The 12,713-nt window shown below is 39.0% G+C and overlaps 2 protein-coding genes and 1 long non-coding RNA gene across 4 annotated transcripts in view; 1 reads left to right on the top strand and 2 right to left on the bottom strand.

Moving 5' to 3' along the window:
* The window catches only part of LOC109842970, a 4,105-nt gene extending 1,372 nt beyond the window's left edge, over positions 1 to 2,733 (top strand). The window contains exon 2 of the mRNA XM_020411888.1: positions 2,332 to 2,733. Within this exon, the coding sequence (XP_020267477.1) occupies positions 2,332 to 2,491 (160 nt within the window). The 3' untranslated portion in view covers positions 2,492 to 2,733. The remainder of the gene's footprint in view (positions 1 to 2,331) is intronic.
* On the bottom strand, positions 3,681 to 4,631 carry LOC109842971. The gene is made up of 4 exons (XR_002247463.1): positions 4,566 to 4,631; positions 4,280 to 4,324; positions 4,086 to 4,157; positions 3,681 to 3,981 (listed from the first exon to the last, which is right to left on the bottom strand). It is a non-coding gene; the product is annotated as an uncharacterized LOC109842971 (long non-coding RNA).
* LOC109841999 (oligouridylate-binding protein 1B-like) overlaps positions 5,889 to 12,713 on the bottom strand; it is a 16,269-nt gene continuing 9,444 nt past the window's right edge. The window contains exons 4-13 of one of the 2 annotated variants that reach the window (XM_020410922.1): positions 9,266 to 9,342; positions 9,125 to 9,186; positions 8,930 to 9,017; positions 8,693 to 8,768; positions 8,212 to 8,242; positions 7,987 to 8,106; positions 7,736 to 7,821; positions 7,475 to 7,648; positions 6,757 to 7,036; positions 5,889 to 6,319 (exon numbers count right to left, since the gene is read on the bottom strand). In XM_020410922.1, the coding sequence (XP_020266511.1) occupies positions 6,764 to 7,036; positions 7,475 to 7,648; positions 7,736 to 7,821; positions 7,987 to 8,106; positions 8,212 to 8,242; positions 8,693 to 8,768; positions 8,930 to 9,017; positions 9,125 to 9,186; positions 9,266 to 9,342 (987 nt within the window). In that variant the 3' untranslated portion in view covers positions 5,889 to 6,319; positions 6,757 to 6,763. Of the gene's footprint in view, positions 6,320 to 6,756; positions 7,037 to 7,474; positions 7,649 to 7,735; positions 7,825 to 7,986; positions 8,107 to 8,211; positions 8,243 to 8,692; positions 8,769 to 8,929; positions 9,018 to 9,124; positions 9,187 to 9,265; positions 9,343 to 12,713 lie in introns of both variants that reach the window. The other variant, XM_020410921.1, reaches the window with a different exon arrangement.

The raw sequence follows: 12,713 nt of genomic DNA, 5'->3' as shown, positions 1-12,713 counted from the left end.
GCGTTAAAAAGTTTTTGATGTGAAAATGGGTAAATGGATTTGATTCTGAGGCTGAAGCAATTGATCTTATACAATGACCCATGTTTAACTATAGTTACAAATTAATGGTATATAATCACTGAAAGCATCACGTATCTACTGATAAAAATAAGCCAATAAGAAAGAATGGGAGGGGGAAAAAACTTTAGAAGAGCATCAGGCAATGTGCATAAAGGGAAATATGAATATATTCATATTTGGTGGAAATCCTGTCTTGATTCTGATTATGTAATTCATATGTCATGATTCTGTTATAAAATTTCCTTTTAAAGCCATCTCAACTTGTAGCTTCTTTTACCGAGTCACCTGACAAGTGAGAACATATATTTGAAATGGTCTATGATTACTAATATATAGTTGATATGCTAACATCATTGTGTGTGTTTGTGTGTGTGTGTGTGTGTGTGTGTGTATAGACCTCCAAAGGGTAAACAAGTTAAAAAATTCACTTAGGGGGTTTACTTGGAACAATATAACTGTAGGGGGTTCTACCCACAATTGGGTGTCAATATAGGGGTTCCATCTGCAATTAACCCTTAAAGATTTGATACAACTTAAAAGAGTTGTTCTGTTTTCTTGGTTTCAACTCACATGTTTTACTAAATTTGCCTTTTGAGGAAACTTAAATAGCTTAGGTTGATAAACTCAGTAAGTAATTGACCTAACATGTTACCTGGGTACTTCCAATATGGAGCCATACCAATTCCCGACACACATTACACCCATACCCGTAACTGTACCTAACACTTCTTGGACACTCCTTAAATATATGCATACATTTATTCAGACCTGTATTCAACCATACAATGCATGTTTAATTTAAAACACTCGTCGTTCGTTTCTTGGATTTATGTCCTACACATCTATTTTTGTAACTTATTGGATAAGAGTCGAGTTTATTTCAACCTTAAGAGCTACAATTTAAAAGGGTTGGTTACATATACGCTCAGAACTGTGATCGTATTCCACGAGTTTCAGCCGTGTCCCCGTACCCTACCTTTTACAAATTTATCGTGTCCCGTCCTGCACCCTTACACATACTTGTATACCGGTGTAACTGAGGGCCCAAGATTACAATCTTAGAGAACTTTATGCGTTCTTATATACTTGTCCATTTCAAGTCACAATTTTAGTTGTCAAGTTCTCTTTCGTGTCCATTAACTAACTAAAATTGTTCCTAAAGCCTGTCAAAATAATGAAGTAGATTTTTTCTCAAAAAAAAAATAAAGTAGATTTGGTTCTTTCCCTTAAAAAAATGCAATGAGTATGCTTATGCTATTGTTTCTCTTATAATTTCTATATTTTCTTTGACACACCATGTGCTTGACAGTTATCAGCCACAAAATATATGCCCCTGTGCTTTCCCTTGTCCAGAGAGTACTTTGGTGTCATTTCTTCATTAATTCTGCGATATTTGCTCATGTGTATATGCATTATTATATGCTCATGTGGATGTGCCTATCTATTACAGGCACTATATATGTACTTCTTGGCATGTATTTACTGTTTCATATATGCTACTTTAGAACTTTGTCGTGTCACTTTATTATATCTTGTAGGTTAGACGTCTCCATCCATCTTAGGTGTGCGCATGTGGACAAATATACTCTTTTACATACCATTTTATCTACATAGTCACAGATGATGTATGTTATATGTATGTCAAAATATTTGTTATTTGTCATCTTTTATGATTAATAAATAGAAAACTGGTGTTGTGGTTCTTGCCCAAATATTCTTTTATGATTAATAAGTAGAAACCATTGCTGTGGTTCTTGCCCAAATATTCTTTTATGATTAATAAGTAGAAACCATTGCTGTGGTTCTTGCCCAAGTATTTTTTTTTTATGCCCTTGTTAATGTACAAGGATATTCTAGACAGACTATCATAAGTACTGTTTGTTTGCCTTTGTGATATTCAGAAGGCTAAATTTCCCCAAAAAAAACCATCACGAATCTTTTCCTTTTTTTCTTTTTTCTCACTAAACTACCATGCCCGACAACAGTTTAGGGCAAATTGTTCGGACTTGACATGTCTTGGACAATTTTGCCCTTCTATACTTGATATATATTCCATATACTACCTTAAGAACTTCGTGGGTTGACAGATAGAAATAAGGATACCTCTGACTTTTTTTATCCAAGACATTAATGCCAATAGTAACAATTTTCCAGTAATAAATGGTATTTTTCGTTATACTTTTGTGAAATCTACCCTATTCGGAATATCATGGATTTCTCGATAGATTACTTATATTTCTCCCCTTTCCTGTCTGGTGTCTAATTTTGCAGAGGAGACGAAGCCTTCTGCAGTGTGGAGTGCAGATGCAAGCAAATTCTGAGCGATGAACGCAAAGAAAAATGTTGGTCTAAAGCAGAGAAACCTCATGAATCCCCTCTCTCCCCCTATCTTGCTCCCTTACCATTTGGTGCTGGTGTTGCAGCAGCTTAAGCATCTTTTACAAGATTATAGTATACATAAACCGAAACAAATGAGGAGGGGAAAAAAATAAAAAATGGGTGTTCGAATTAAATAAAATGGCGGTGTTGCCCTTATTTTACATCATGGGTTTTCTGAGTTTTGCAACATATTATCTTTTGATAGGATGGATACATATGATACTTACATAGGTTTCATACAGCCGAGAAAACTGGAGCGATTTTGGTATCCTAAATGAGTACCTGAAATTTTGATAGATTCTGTTCTTGTTACTACTTTGTTGTTACTATTACAGTCTCTGTTGTGCAACCACAAGCAATACTGCAAGCAACTCAGATAAATTCATGTATGCTTTGTTGCGATTGAGTCTTTGATTCTTTGTATAACTTCATGTAGTTAGCACAGGTTGACTATCATGATTAGGAGATTATAAGTTTCATCATGATAGGAAATTTATGTCATATTCAAATTGGCAAGTCAGTTTAGAGATAGGGCTTTGGTTTCTCTATATATAGTCTTCTGTATGTAAATCAAGGATGAGGTAAGGGCAATGGAGAGGATATGAGATTGTGGCTCTTTATAATATGTGAGGTTGAGAGACTGAGAAAGATGAGTGATTCCTCTGATAATGTTCTCCATCATACATAGAGGATTTCATATTGTACCCCATGGACGTTGGTTGAACTTGGTCGATCGAATGATATAAAACCTCAATGTTCTTCTTCTTAATTCCTATCGTTATTGTCATGTTGGGAGATTGTGGTTTGATCTCCAGCGTGTGCGGAGATGACATTGGTGAGTAAAATCCCCATTATGTTGAACTTAGCAAGCTCAAGCGACCTTATCTCATCGACGAAACCTAGTTCTTGATGCCACAGACTTACTAGTAGCTTGGTCAGTAGGGTACTAGAGATATTCTAGGAAATTGGTGGCGCATACTTAATTCGTACATCATTGACGGACAAAGGTACGTGATCTAGATATCTGAGTCTAGAACAGGCGTTTGCGTTATAGATGATACCGTCGAAAAAGTATCAATGCATTCTAAAATTCTGTTAACGATGGGGTGTTAAAGTAGCTATATTATTCGCCAGGATCATCTTGAGCATAGTATCATCAGGTATTTATTGGCTATTTTATTCATAGTATCACTAGGTTCACTACATTAATCCTAGTATCTGATTTCAGCGAACATATCATGTCAAAATGTTGATCTAGATTAAATAGAATGAGACCCAACGACTCTAATCATCGGCGTATATAATACCCACAAAACATTGGCAACGAAGATACCTAAAGACATGCTCATTCATAGTTTTACATTGAAAGGGCTAGATTACACAATGTGGAACAAGCAAAAATAACCCAAAAAATATGAACACTGGCTAATCTCACCGAAGGCCACGTTCGGAGCTTGCGATAAACTCCGGCTCTTCCTCAGGCTGCTTCCGTCGCCAGCTAGGGATCGGCCACCTCCTCACATTTTCCGCTTGAAAGAATACCTATCGCCATCGAGAATACAAGCATTGTTAGATATGCTAGCAAAAGCGTCACGTATCGATTGACATTGCGGTCGCGACTGCAGCCGCAGCCTTCGTGCTCTCACCATTTGTGACCACGGGAGCTGCGGATGCGCTGGAACCACCTGTCCCATGCCTCGTCCTCGGGGCCTCGAGTTCTGTAAAACAAATGAAAATTTTGAGTTTTCTCTCCCCCTCTCTCTGTCTCTTTTCTCCCCCCCACAAAATTTGGAGCTGCTGTTGGTGAGGAGGAGGGTGGGGGTTGTTCGGTTTTGCTTACTCTGGCAGGAGAGGATCCGGTGAACCGTCTGTGCTAGCGATCACTCTGCGGAATTCAATCCAAAAAGTACACAAAAAAAAAACAGTTACGGTCACAATTTTACAAAAGATAATAATTATGATTATAATAGTTTATTACTAAATTGGCGATTATGGTTTGTTTTTTGAAATGAACTGTATCCACCACCGCTTATTTACTCAGGAGAAGAGAATCCAAAACCAGGGAGGGGAAGGGGGGAAAAAAAATAAAAGACAGTAATTTGGAATTGCGTTGGAGAGGGACTCACAGCTGACAAGCGGCAGAGGAGGGCTCCATCCTATCGACCTCCTCCAGTTCCTTCTAAAAACCCACCCAGTAGGCTCTGCTGCTGCGGTGAATCGTGGTCTCTCCTTCCTCCTCCTCCTCCTCCGTTGTCCATCAAGAATTAGAGAGAGAGGGAGAGAGAGAGAGAGATGGATGGATAAATGAAAAAAATGGTGGGGCGGGTCGACCGGGTCGTTGGAGGGAATCAAAGGGCCCGATTGGTTGATTTTTCGGACAGCGATCGAAGACGAAGACGACAAATGAGAGGAGAGGGGGGGGCGGTCAAAGCCGTGGCGTTGGAATTTTAGGTGGGTGATGGTGACGTGGCAACTGCTACTACTACTCGCTGTCGGCATACTTGCTGCCTTTCCTGCTGTCATCTTTGAATTTTTTTCCCCCCCCCCTCTTTTTGGAGAGATTCAGAACTCTACTGTATAGATTCCTTTTTTTTTTTTTTTTAAAAAACTTCCGTTCAATACTTCTATTAAAAAAATAATAAAAAATAAAAAGAAAAATCTTTCGTTGTACGTGATTGGTTACTAGTGAGTACGGCCTTTTCGATTGTAGTTGTTATAAAGGAAATTTTCGCGAAAACCATAAGTTTAATTAGTACAGAAAATCAAACTTTTACATGTTTATCGGCTCGTTTCTTTAAGGATTATCTTGAGATTTTTCAATCAAAATTTAATCAGAAAATAGATGGAAGTGAGTAATTGCAGTTGAAAATCCATCGATTGCAAGTATATGCACTAGGGCAGATATCGAACTCATTTGATTTGCCGTAACTAACAGTAGTATGTACTTGATTTCCTCTGTGCTTACGAGAAACGCCACGGATAACACTGGTTCTGAGCCGTATAATGAGGGGCAAAATCCTATCCAACACGTTCTGAGCCATATAATGAGGGACATAATTCTTACTCTGCCCCCATATTTGTCCCATCGAAGGGCTCAGAACCGGTGGCCACATGCCACAAGCAAGTTCAAACTGCAATCTATCTTGATAGAGAATTGCTTTTTCTAACAGAGTATTCTTTTTGAATTCTTTAGTCCCCAAATTTCCCAACCAATTCTCAACTTTCAATTCTCAACACATAAGAGAGGATTGCATTCAGATAGCAAAAGAAACGTAAGCAACACACAGGAACCAAAGAAATCTGCATGCATATGGACGACCAAATCTCAAACTACCCATAGCAATCTGATCATGCCAACCATGAAACCAACAAAGATGAAGCTGCTACTCCCAACCACCAAAAGAATCGAACCTTGCTCACCGACGTTAATTGGGATATTGTTACTTCCATAAAGCCGGAAATAAGAAACTAGAATTAACTTGAGGGGCATAAATTCAAGATACAAAACCAGAAGAAACTGGCAAAAACCCAAACACTGTTGTCTCCTCCCACACCTCTACTCTCATCACTCCACTAATCTAAAAACAGAAGTTGATACATCAGCTGCTGCAGTCCTGATCAAAGAGCTAAAGACAACACCCAGGATACTTGAAGCATAGATAAAAATCATGTACAGGAACCATACCGGCTCCAATAACACAAAAACACAAGTAAATGTTAAAAAAACAAGGTGACCAGAATCAAAACACTCGAAGAAATCCGAGAATAAAGAAACGCAAGTAAATAGAATAGATCTCCTCACTTCCCCTGGACTTCCAACTGAAGAACATCAGTTACTGTGTAGAAGAATCCACTCTCGGACTCGCATCATCCGCCTAGCCTAAAAACAGAAGCAAGACAACATTCAGGAAAGTCAAAAACCCACAATAAAACAAAAGTTATAGGGATATTAGTCCCTCAAAGTTTCAGTAACTCTATATTAGTCCCTCAAATCTTTGGAATTGCTCATTCATTCCTCAAAATCCAAAGGGGCAAATTGCTCCTTCAATGACAAAAAAAACCCCTGGACCTATGTTTCCCCCAAGGAAAAACAAAAACCTAAATTCACAAAAACATAAGCCGGGAGTATTTTGGTCATTGAGGGACCAATTTGCAAGGCCAATTGAAAATTTAGGGACTTACATAGAAGTATTGAAGATTTCAGTGACTAGCATCTGAATAACCCTAGAAACAAATTTACGAGGAAAAACACTCAAAGAACACCGAGAAATGAGAATAAAGAACACACTGTAAGCTAATACAAACAGATCACTTCACCTGGACATTAACTGAAGTACATCAGCTGTTGAGCTGAGGAATGACTAGGGTATCCATCATACATAGTTTGGGACCCACCCGAAATGACCCCACCTGACACTTGCTGACCGGCCATAGCAGCAGCCTGATTGAATAGGAGCTGCCTCTGGTATGCCAAAAGCTCTGCAGCTGTATAGCCCTGAGGAACTCCGGGAGTTGGTAGCACTTGGAACGGTGGCACTGGGGGTGGCAAAGGATTCGAAGCTGTTCCAGGAGGCGTTGGCTTCGTACCCCATGAGCACTGGAATGTCACTATCAAATTAGGGTTTATAGGTAACAATTAGGAGAACAAAGTCTAAGTAGCCCTATATCTCTATTTTTTGCAAAGCAGCCCTCAACTTTCTTTCTTTAGACCATGGCCATGAACATTTGAAACAATGTCAGTCACTGATTCTGACGAGGGCACAATCATCAACAGAACTAAAATATAAGTGATCTATTCATTTACGGGGGAGTTCCCCTGAAAAAGAGTTAAACATTAGAATATGGCAACAATACCCCTGCCTCGTTGAGGGTTCTTGGGGATGGTTTAAGGAAGAAGACAGAAGGAAAAGTTGAGAGCTGATTTGCAAAAAATAAAAACATAGGTGTAACTTTAAAAAGCAGATTATAACTTAGGGGCTGATTAGTCTTTATTCTCTAGCAATTAGCAGTAAGAAGTATTAGGGCCAAAACTTACCTTCATTGATTTCCCACATACAATCTTTCCGTTGGCCATGTGAATAGCTAGTGCAGCTTCTTTGTGGGTATTGTACCTCACGAATCCAAAACCTTTATCTCTCTGAATGCGTACTTCCTCGATCGCGCCAGCCCCCAGATTGTGGAATTGCCGATGGAGTTCAACTTGTGTGACCTGAAAATGTGCAAGATTTCATGAAAAGGAAGGGAGATCTTTATGAAGCGTTTTCTCAACCTTTTTCTGTAAACAATGTATATATACCTCATGAGCCAGGTTCCCGACGTATACAGTTGTGTAGGCAGGATTATTTTCAGGAGCCTCATCACTTGAATTATCCTGACTTCCCTCTGCTGTAATAAGGAAATACATATTCAGAAGTAGATGATGCATAACCTACAGCTCAATATCATAGTAGGGAAAATTTGCAGTTTTGTATCTATACTAAAGCATCCACCAAAGAACTAGCACAATGTGTCCAATGATAAACATAATTCAAGCTGGGTATTTCTCACCAATGCTAGCAGAACTTCCATTTGTCAACACTACTGCATTCTGATTATCACTACTCAACTTCTCTTCCGAATTCTTAGTTGCCCAATTGCATCTGATTTGCTTGTTTCCCAGCCATTTACCTGGAAAACATGATATACCATCAATAAAAGGGAAAGAAGTGCAAACAACATCTAGATCAGAGCAGTCTGATGAATAACATTATCACGTCAGTAAATTCTTCTTACCTGGCATGTCGTTAATAGCACTCTGAGCATCCTGAAAAAAGACAATGTAATAGACTATCAGTAACTGTTTCTCCTTTCCACCTATTTTGTGAATGAGGAGAAAACTGTGCAAGTTATTGTAGCTTGCGAGATTTTCACAGGCTTGTTTGCCCCCATCACTATATTTCATTGTGCTTGCTACTAATTTACATATATTCTGGTGTTGCTAAGCCACTGGAACAAACAAATAATTGATTTACAACGTCCTTTATACAAACCAAAGAAGCCACTATGATGAACGATATTTTACAAAGGAAGTTACTGATGATCCATTTAACGCAACTTATTTCCAAATTTCTAGGCAATCAGAGAACAAGATTCGGAGACTGCCAAATAAGGACAATAAAATGATCTGTAGCTTGAGGGACAATAAAATGATCTGTAACTTAATGATACTATTTTCCGCTTCCAGGATACAGAACCGTACTTAAGCAAAAAATACCTGCTGACTGCGGAAGGAAACAAAGCCAAAACCCCTAGAACGTCCGGTTTTGTTATCCCACATGACCCGTGCATCCCTGTGTACCAAATTCATGGAAAAAATATGAGAAAACTTGCGAATTCATCAGTCTAAATCGGAACTGTAAAACTGAACCCAGTGTCAAGTAACATAATCTAAAAATATGTCATTCATGAGTGAATTAAGTACATAATATAGGCACAGAATCAAAGAACTCACGAACAACTGGGATATACTGAGAAACAAGCAAATAGAGTTGCATCAGTAACCTCAGGACTTAGATCACCCACAAAAATATGGAAGTGTCCTGAGCAGCCAAAAAAAAGAGTTAAAAGCAGCTAGTAAATGCTAAAGAATGGAGACTGTTTATAGCAGATGGCAAGCCATAAATCTAAAGTTAGATCTATATTTTACCAGAGGTATCTTCTCTTTGACCACTTGCATATGCCCAGTTCACCTTGATTGCTTGACCATACCTGCAGAAAAGTTAAGAGAGAATGAAGACTGAAATGGATTAAACAAGGTCAGACGTGGCAACAGATTCAGGTTACTTACAGCTGGCGCCCATGCAATGATGATATTGCAAGAGCTGCTGACCTACGATCATGGTAATCAACAAATCCAAAGGAAGACTGAAAGATGAAGAATGAATCATCAGTCCCATGTACCACTAAAACTCTCCACGCAATTGAAATGGTTCTCACCTTCATCTATTTCAAGAATAAGCATACACAGTTTGTTCTTATATAATTAAATAAATCTATCATGCATATCCAGCCATCCCCCAAACTTCAAGAACAAGAATAAGCAATAACAATAATCACAATTCTAAGGAAAAGAAATGTGATATGACTAGCATCACAGCCGAATTGCAATAACAAAACTAGCAAGTATATGCGACCATACAAGTTGTCACAAGGAAAAGTCAAGACACAAACAAATTGAGACAGAAGATTTGTGAATAAAAATGTCACAGTAACATCTGGACCTGATGGGGATACAAATAGAAATCATGTTTTTCATGCGTTTGACCAACATACTGTTTTCATCCACAATGAATAGGTTACTTAGAAATCAGATTACAACTTAATACAACCATTATTAGATATTCTGCAAAATCCATTAGGTACAGAAGGAGTTGTCGATATCTTATTCCATTTGCTTTAAGCTAATGCGCAAATTATAAAGATCTTCCTAATAAATTAGGCTTTCAAATTTCTCGTGTGACAAAAAAACATCCTTGGGAAAAGATTCATTATTATGACAGTCATTCTCAGACTGACAAAATAATATCTTCTAAAGCGGAAAGGTATATAATCAACCAATGACAAGAAATGCCAAGAAACCAGAAACATTTATCCTTAGGATAAATAAATTCAATGCAATGATGAAATTGGTGAAAGTTCGTTTTACATGTAAAAACACTGTAATTAAGGAAGCAAGTTGAAAAATATGAGTATAATTAAAATGGAAATATTGAAAAGGATGTGGCGAATGCAACTGAAATTAGGATAAGAAATGAATGTATAAAAAGTTAGAGATGGCCTCAGATAAAGAATATTAGGGAGAGTGATGGCATTGTTTCAGGCATTCAATGTGTAATGAGACCATTAAGGAAACCAAATATGGTAGGGTAGGCCTAAATGAACATGTCTTGAGGCAACAGAGGATATTAAATATTTAGCAGTTAACAGATGAGTCGCCACTAAGAAAGTTGAATAAATAAGACAATTAATGTACCAGATCCTAAATATTTTCTTCTGATAGTCCACCAAAGGACATTTCGGATAAAGCTCATGTCACTGTTATTCTCCTATACTTATTTGAGTTAACTTTTTAACCATTTAGAATATATTACTGGTATAGTAGACATAGTAGCTATGCAGTGCCTTTGTAGTCAGATTAGCCTATTATTTCAACAAAAACAAACTAATGATTATAGATAATAATTAGCCCAAGCCGAAGCCCAAACTTCGCATAAGTTATCGAAAATTGCCTGGTGACTTGTAAAAATGGCTAAAGGTGACATTAGTGTTGACTGATTGGAATGGCATCCTGATTCAGTATAATGTCCACAAAAGTTCCCAATGACTCATCTCCTGGTACTAAACTAATCTGTTATGCAATTTGAAATATTCAAGATAAATTGACCGCATGACCAACTTTATTTTGACAATAATACCAGCAAAAATGGAGCTTGTTCCTGCTTTCGCTCTCCTTTTTCCTCTCCAACAACCAATCCCTGAACTACAAATAATGGAATCAAAAATTTGACAGCCTGGAATTAGTAGGCAATGATCCCACTCCCACTGGGTACTACTTTATCATTCTATCATCAGGCAATTCTGAAGGACCATGTTATTTGAAAAACATCAAATGTTGCCAAATCACATGCCACATCAAATCGACTATCAGTTAAAATGCATATGTCACCAAAATGCCGCTCTCCATCAGATCCGCGTATCTTACGTTACTCCTTGATGATTTAGCATGTATGTCATGAAAGTTCTCTCATTGATGTAAGGATCATGGAAGTTCTTTCACTGATATAAGCATCAATCCAAGGTTGCTTTTTCAATTTCTCTTTCTTTAATATGAGGATCATTTACATCATTACCTAGAAATCAATCACATATAAGCCTAAAATGTTCAGTTTCACGTGTTGCATTTAGCAATCGTTGTCATAATGCTTGCCCCCCTCATACATATTCTGTAATAACAATACTAGAATCTGTTTTAGAGCAATGTTTATCATAATGGCTTGCCTCCCCGCCCGCCCCCCCCGCCGCCCGAAAAAAAAAGTTATTCTCTATTATGGTGTTTTCAATCGCCAAATTATGACCCCTTGCCAATAACAGGCAAATATCCTCCATCACGCACCATTCAGTCAACTCGACACATAGGACAGCCAGAGTCCCGACCTGGCTGACTCACCGAGCCGACATCTCGCTAGGTCGACTCGAACAACGGTACTTATCAGTCCTCTCATTAAAGACGACTCGCTACAAGACAACTCAACCAGTTAATTAGTCAGCGTCTCGTTGGGTAAACTCGAAAGGCGTTACTTTTCGACACCCCTCGATACAAGTCAAAAAGCAACTTCAACCTCGAACCTCTCGCTGACAGCGTGTCGACATCACATTAAATGGTTGGCATACGCCATATTTTCTCCATCCTGGTACTATTTATGACACATCGGACCACGTCTACTTCGTGTGCCGCCTATCCCATCTCATTAATACCAAAATGACAGCGCTCATTATGTGAGACATGCGTAAAGTTGACGCTGACTCAGTCGCCAGCTCAGACTCGACGGGAAAAGACTAAAATGCCCCTCCTGCATGGCTATAAGAAAAAAAAAACTATTCTCAATGCGAGAGTAAGCAATTTTCTCAAAATTTTTCTCCACTCTACTACACTTGAGAACTCCCACAGTTCACCATTTTCCCTCTCAAGTATATCACTGACTTGATCGTCGAAGAAACAACGAGAAAACTAGTCTTCGTCCTCTTATGAGTTGTTACACGTGCAAGGAATAACAGCTCACCCCAAAACCAAATATTCGAAGAAGTCAACGGCCCCTACTCAATCTCACCCTACTACATCGTCTATGTGATTATTAACATCAACGGTTGTTGGAGTGCCTATTGGGCCGTCACTGACCCCAAGACCGAGCTCTGCCTGTCGAGAGGCACCTCTGGAATGAACCTATCGCCTTCTGGGAATTCCCTTCTGGGCGAGCATAGGCACGACGGCACTCCCATTAGCATAGCCTTAGACTTCTCCTAGACTTAGGGTCAAGCTTCGAGACCTAATGGCGGAAAGTCCAGTAAGGGCTGCCCTCCTGCTCCTTGTCGGCCTTGCCCGCCGAGGACTCTGCAGGAGGCTGAGGGGGCGATGTTTGCTCCCCAACACTTCCTGAGGTCCCAACAGGCAAGGTGCCTGGACTGTAGGATGGTTCAGGCAAAGGGCTCTGGCTGGTCACCTCTTCAGCACGGGCCCA

Source organism: Asparagus officinalis, chromosome 5, assembly GCF_001876935.1.
Source record: "Asparagus officinalis chromosome 5, Aspof.V1, whole genome shotgun sequence".
NCBI classification, from domain to species: Eukaryota; Viridiplantae; Streptophyta; class Magnoliopsida; order Asparagales; family Asparagaceae; genus Asparagus; species Asparagus officinalis.
The sequence above is the reverse complement of the archived record's forward strand: the minus strand, read 5'-3'. Positions and strand labels throughout refer to the sequence as shown.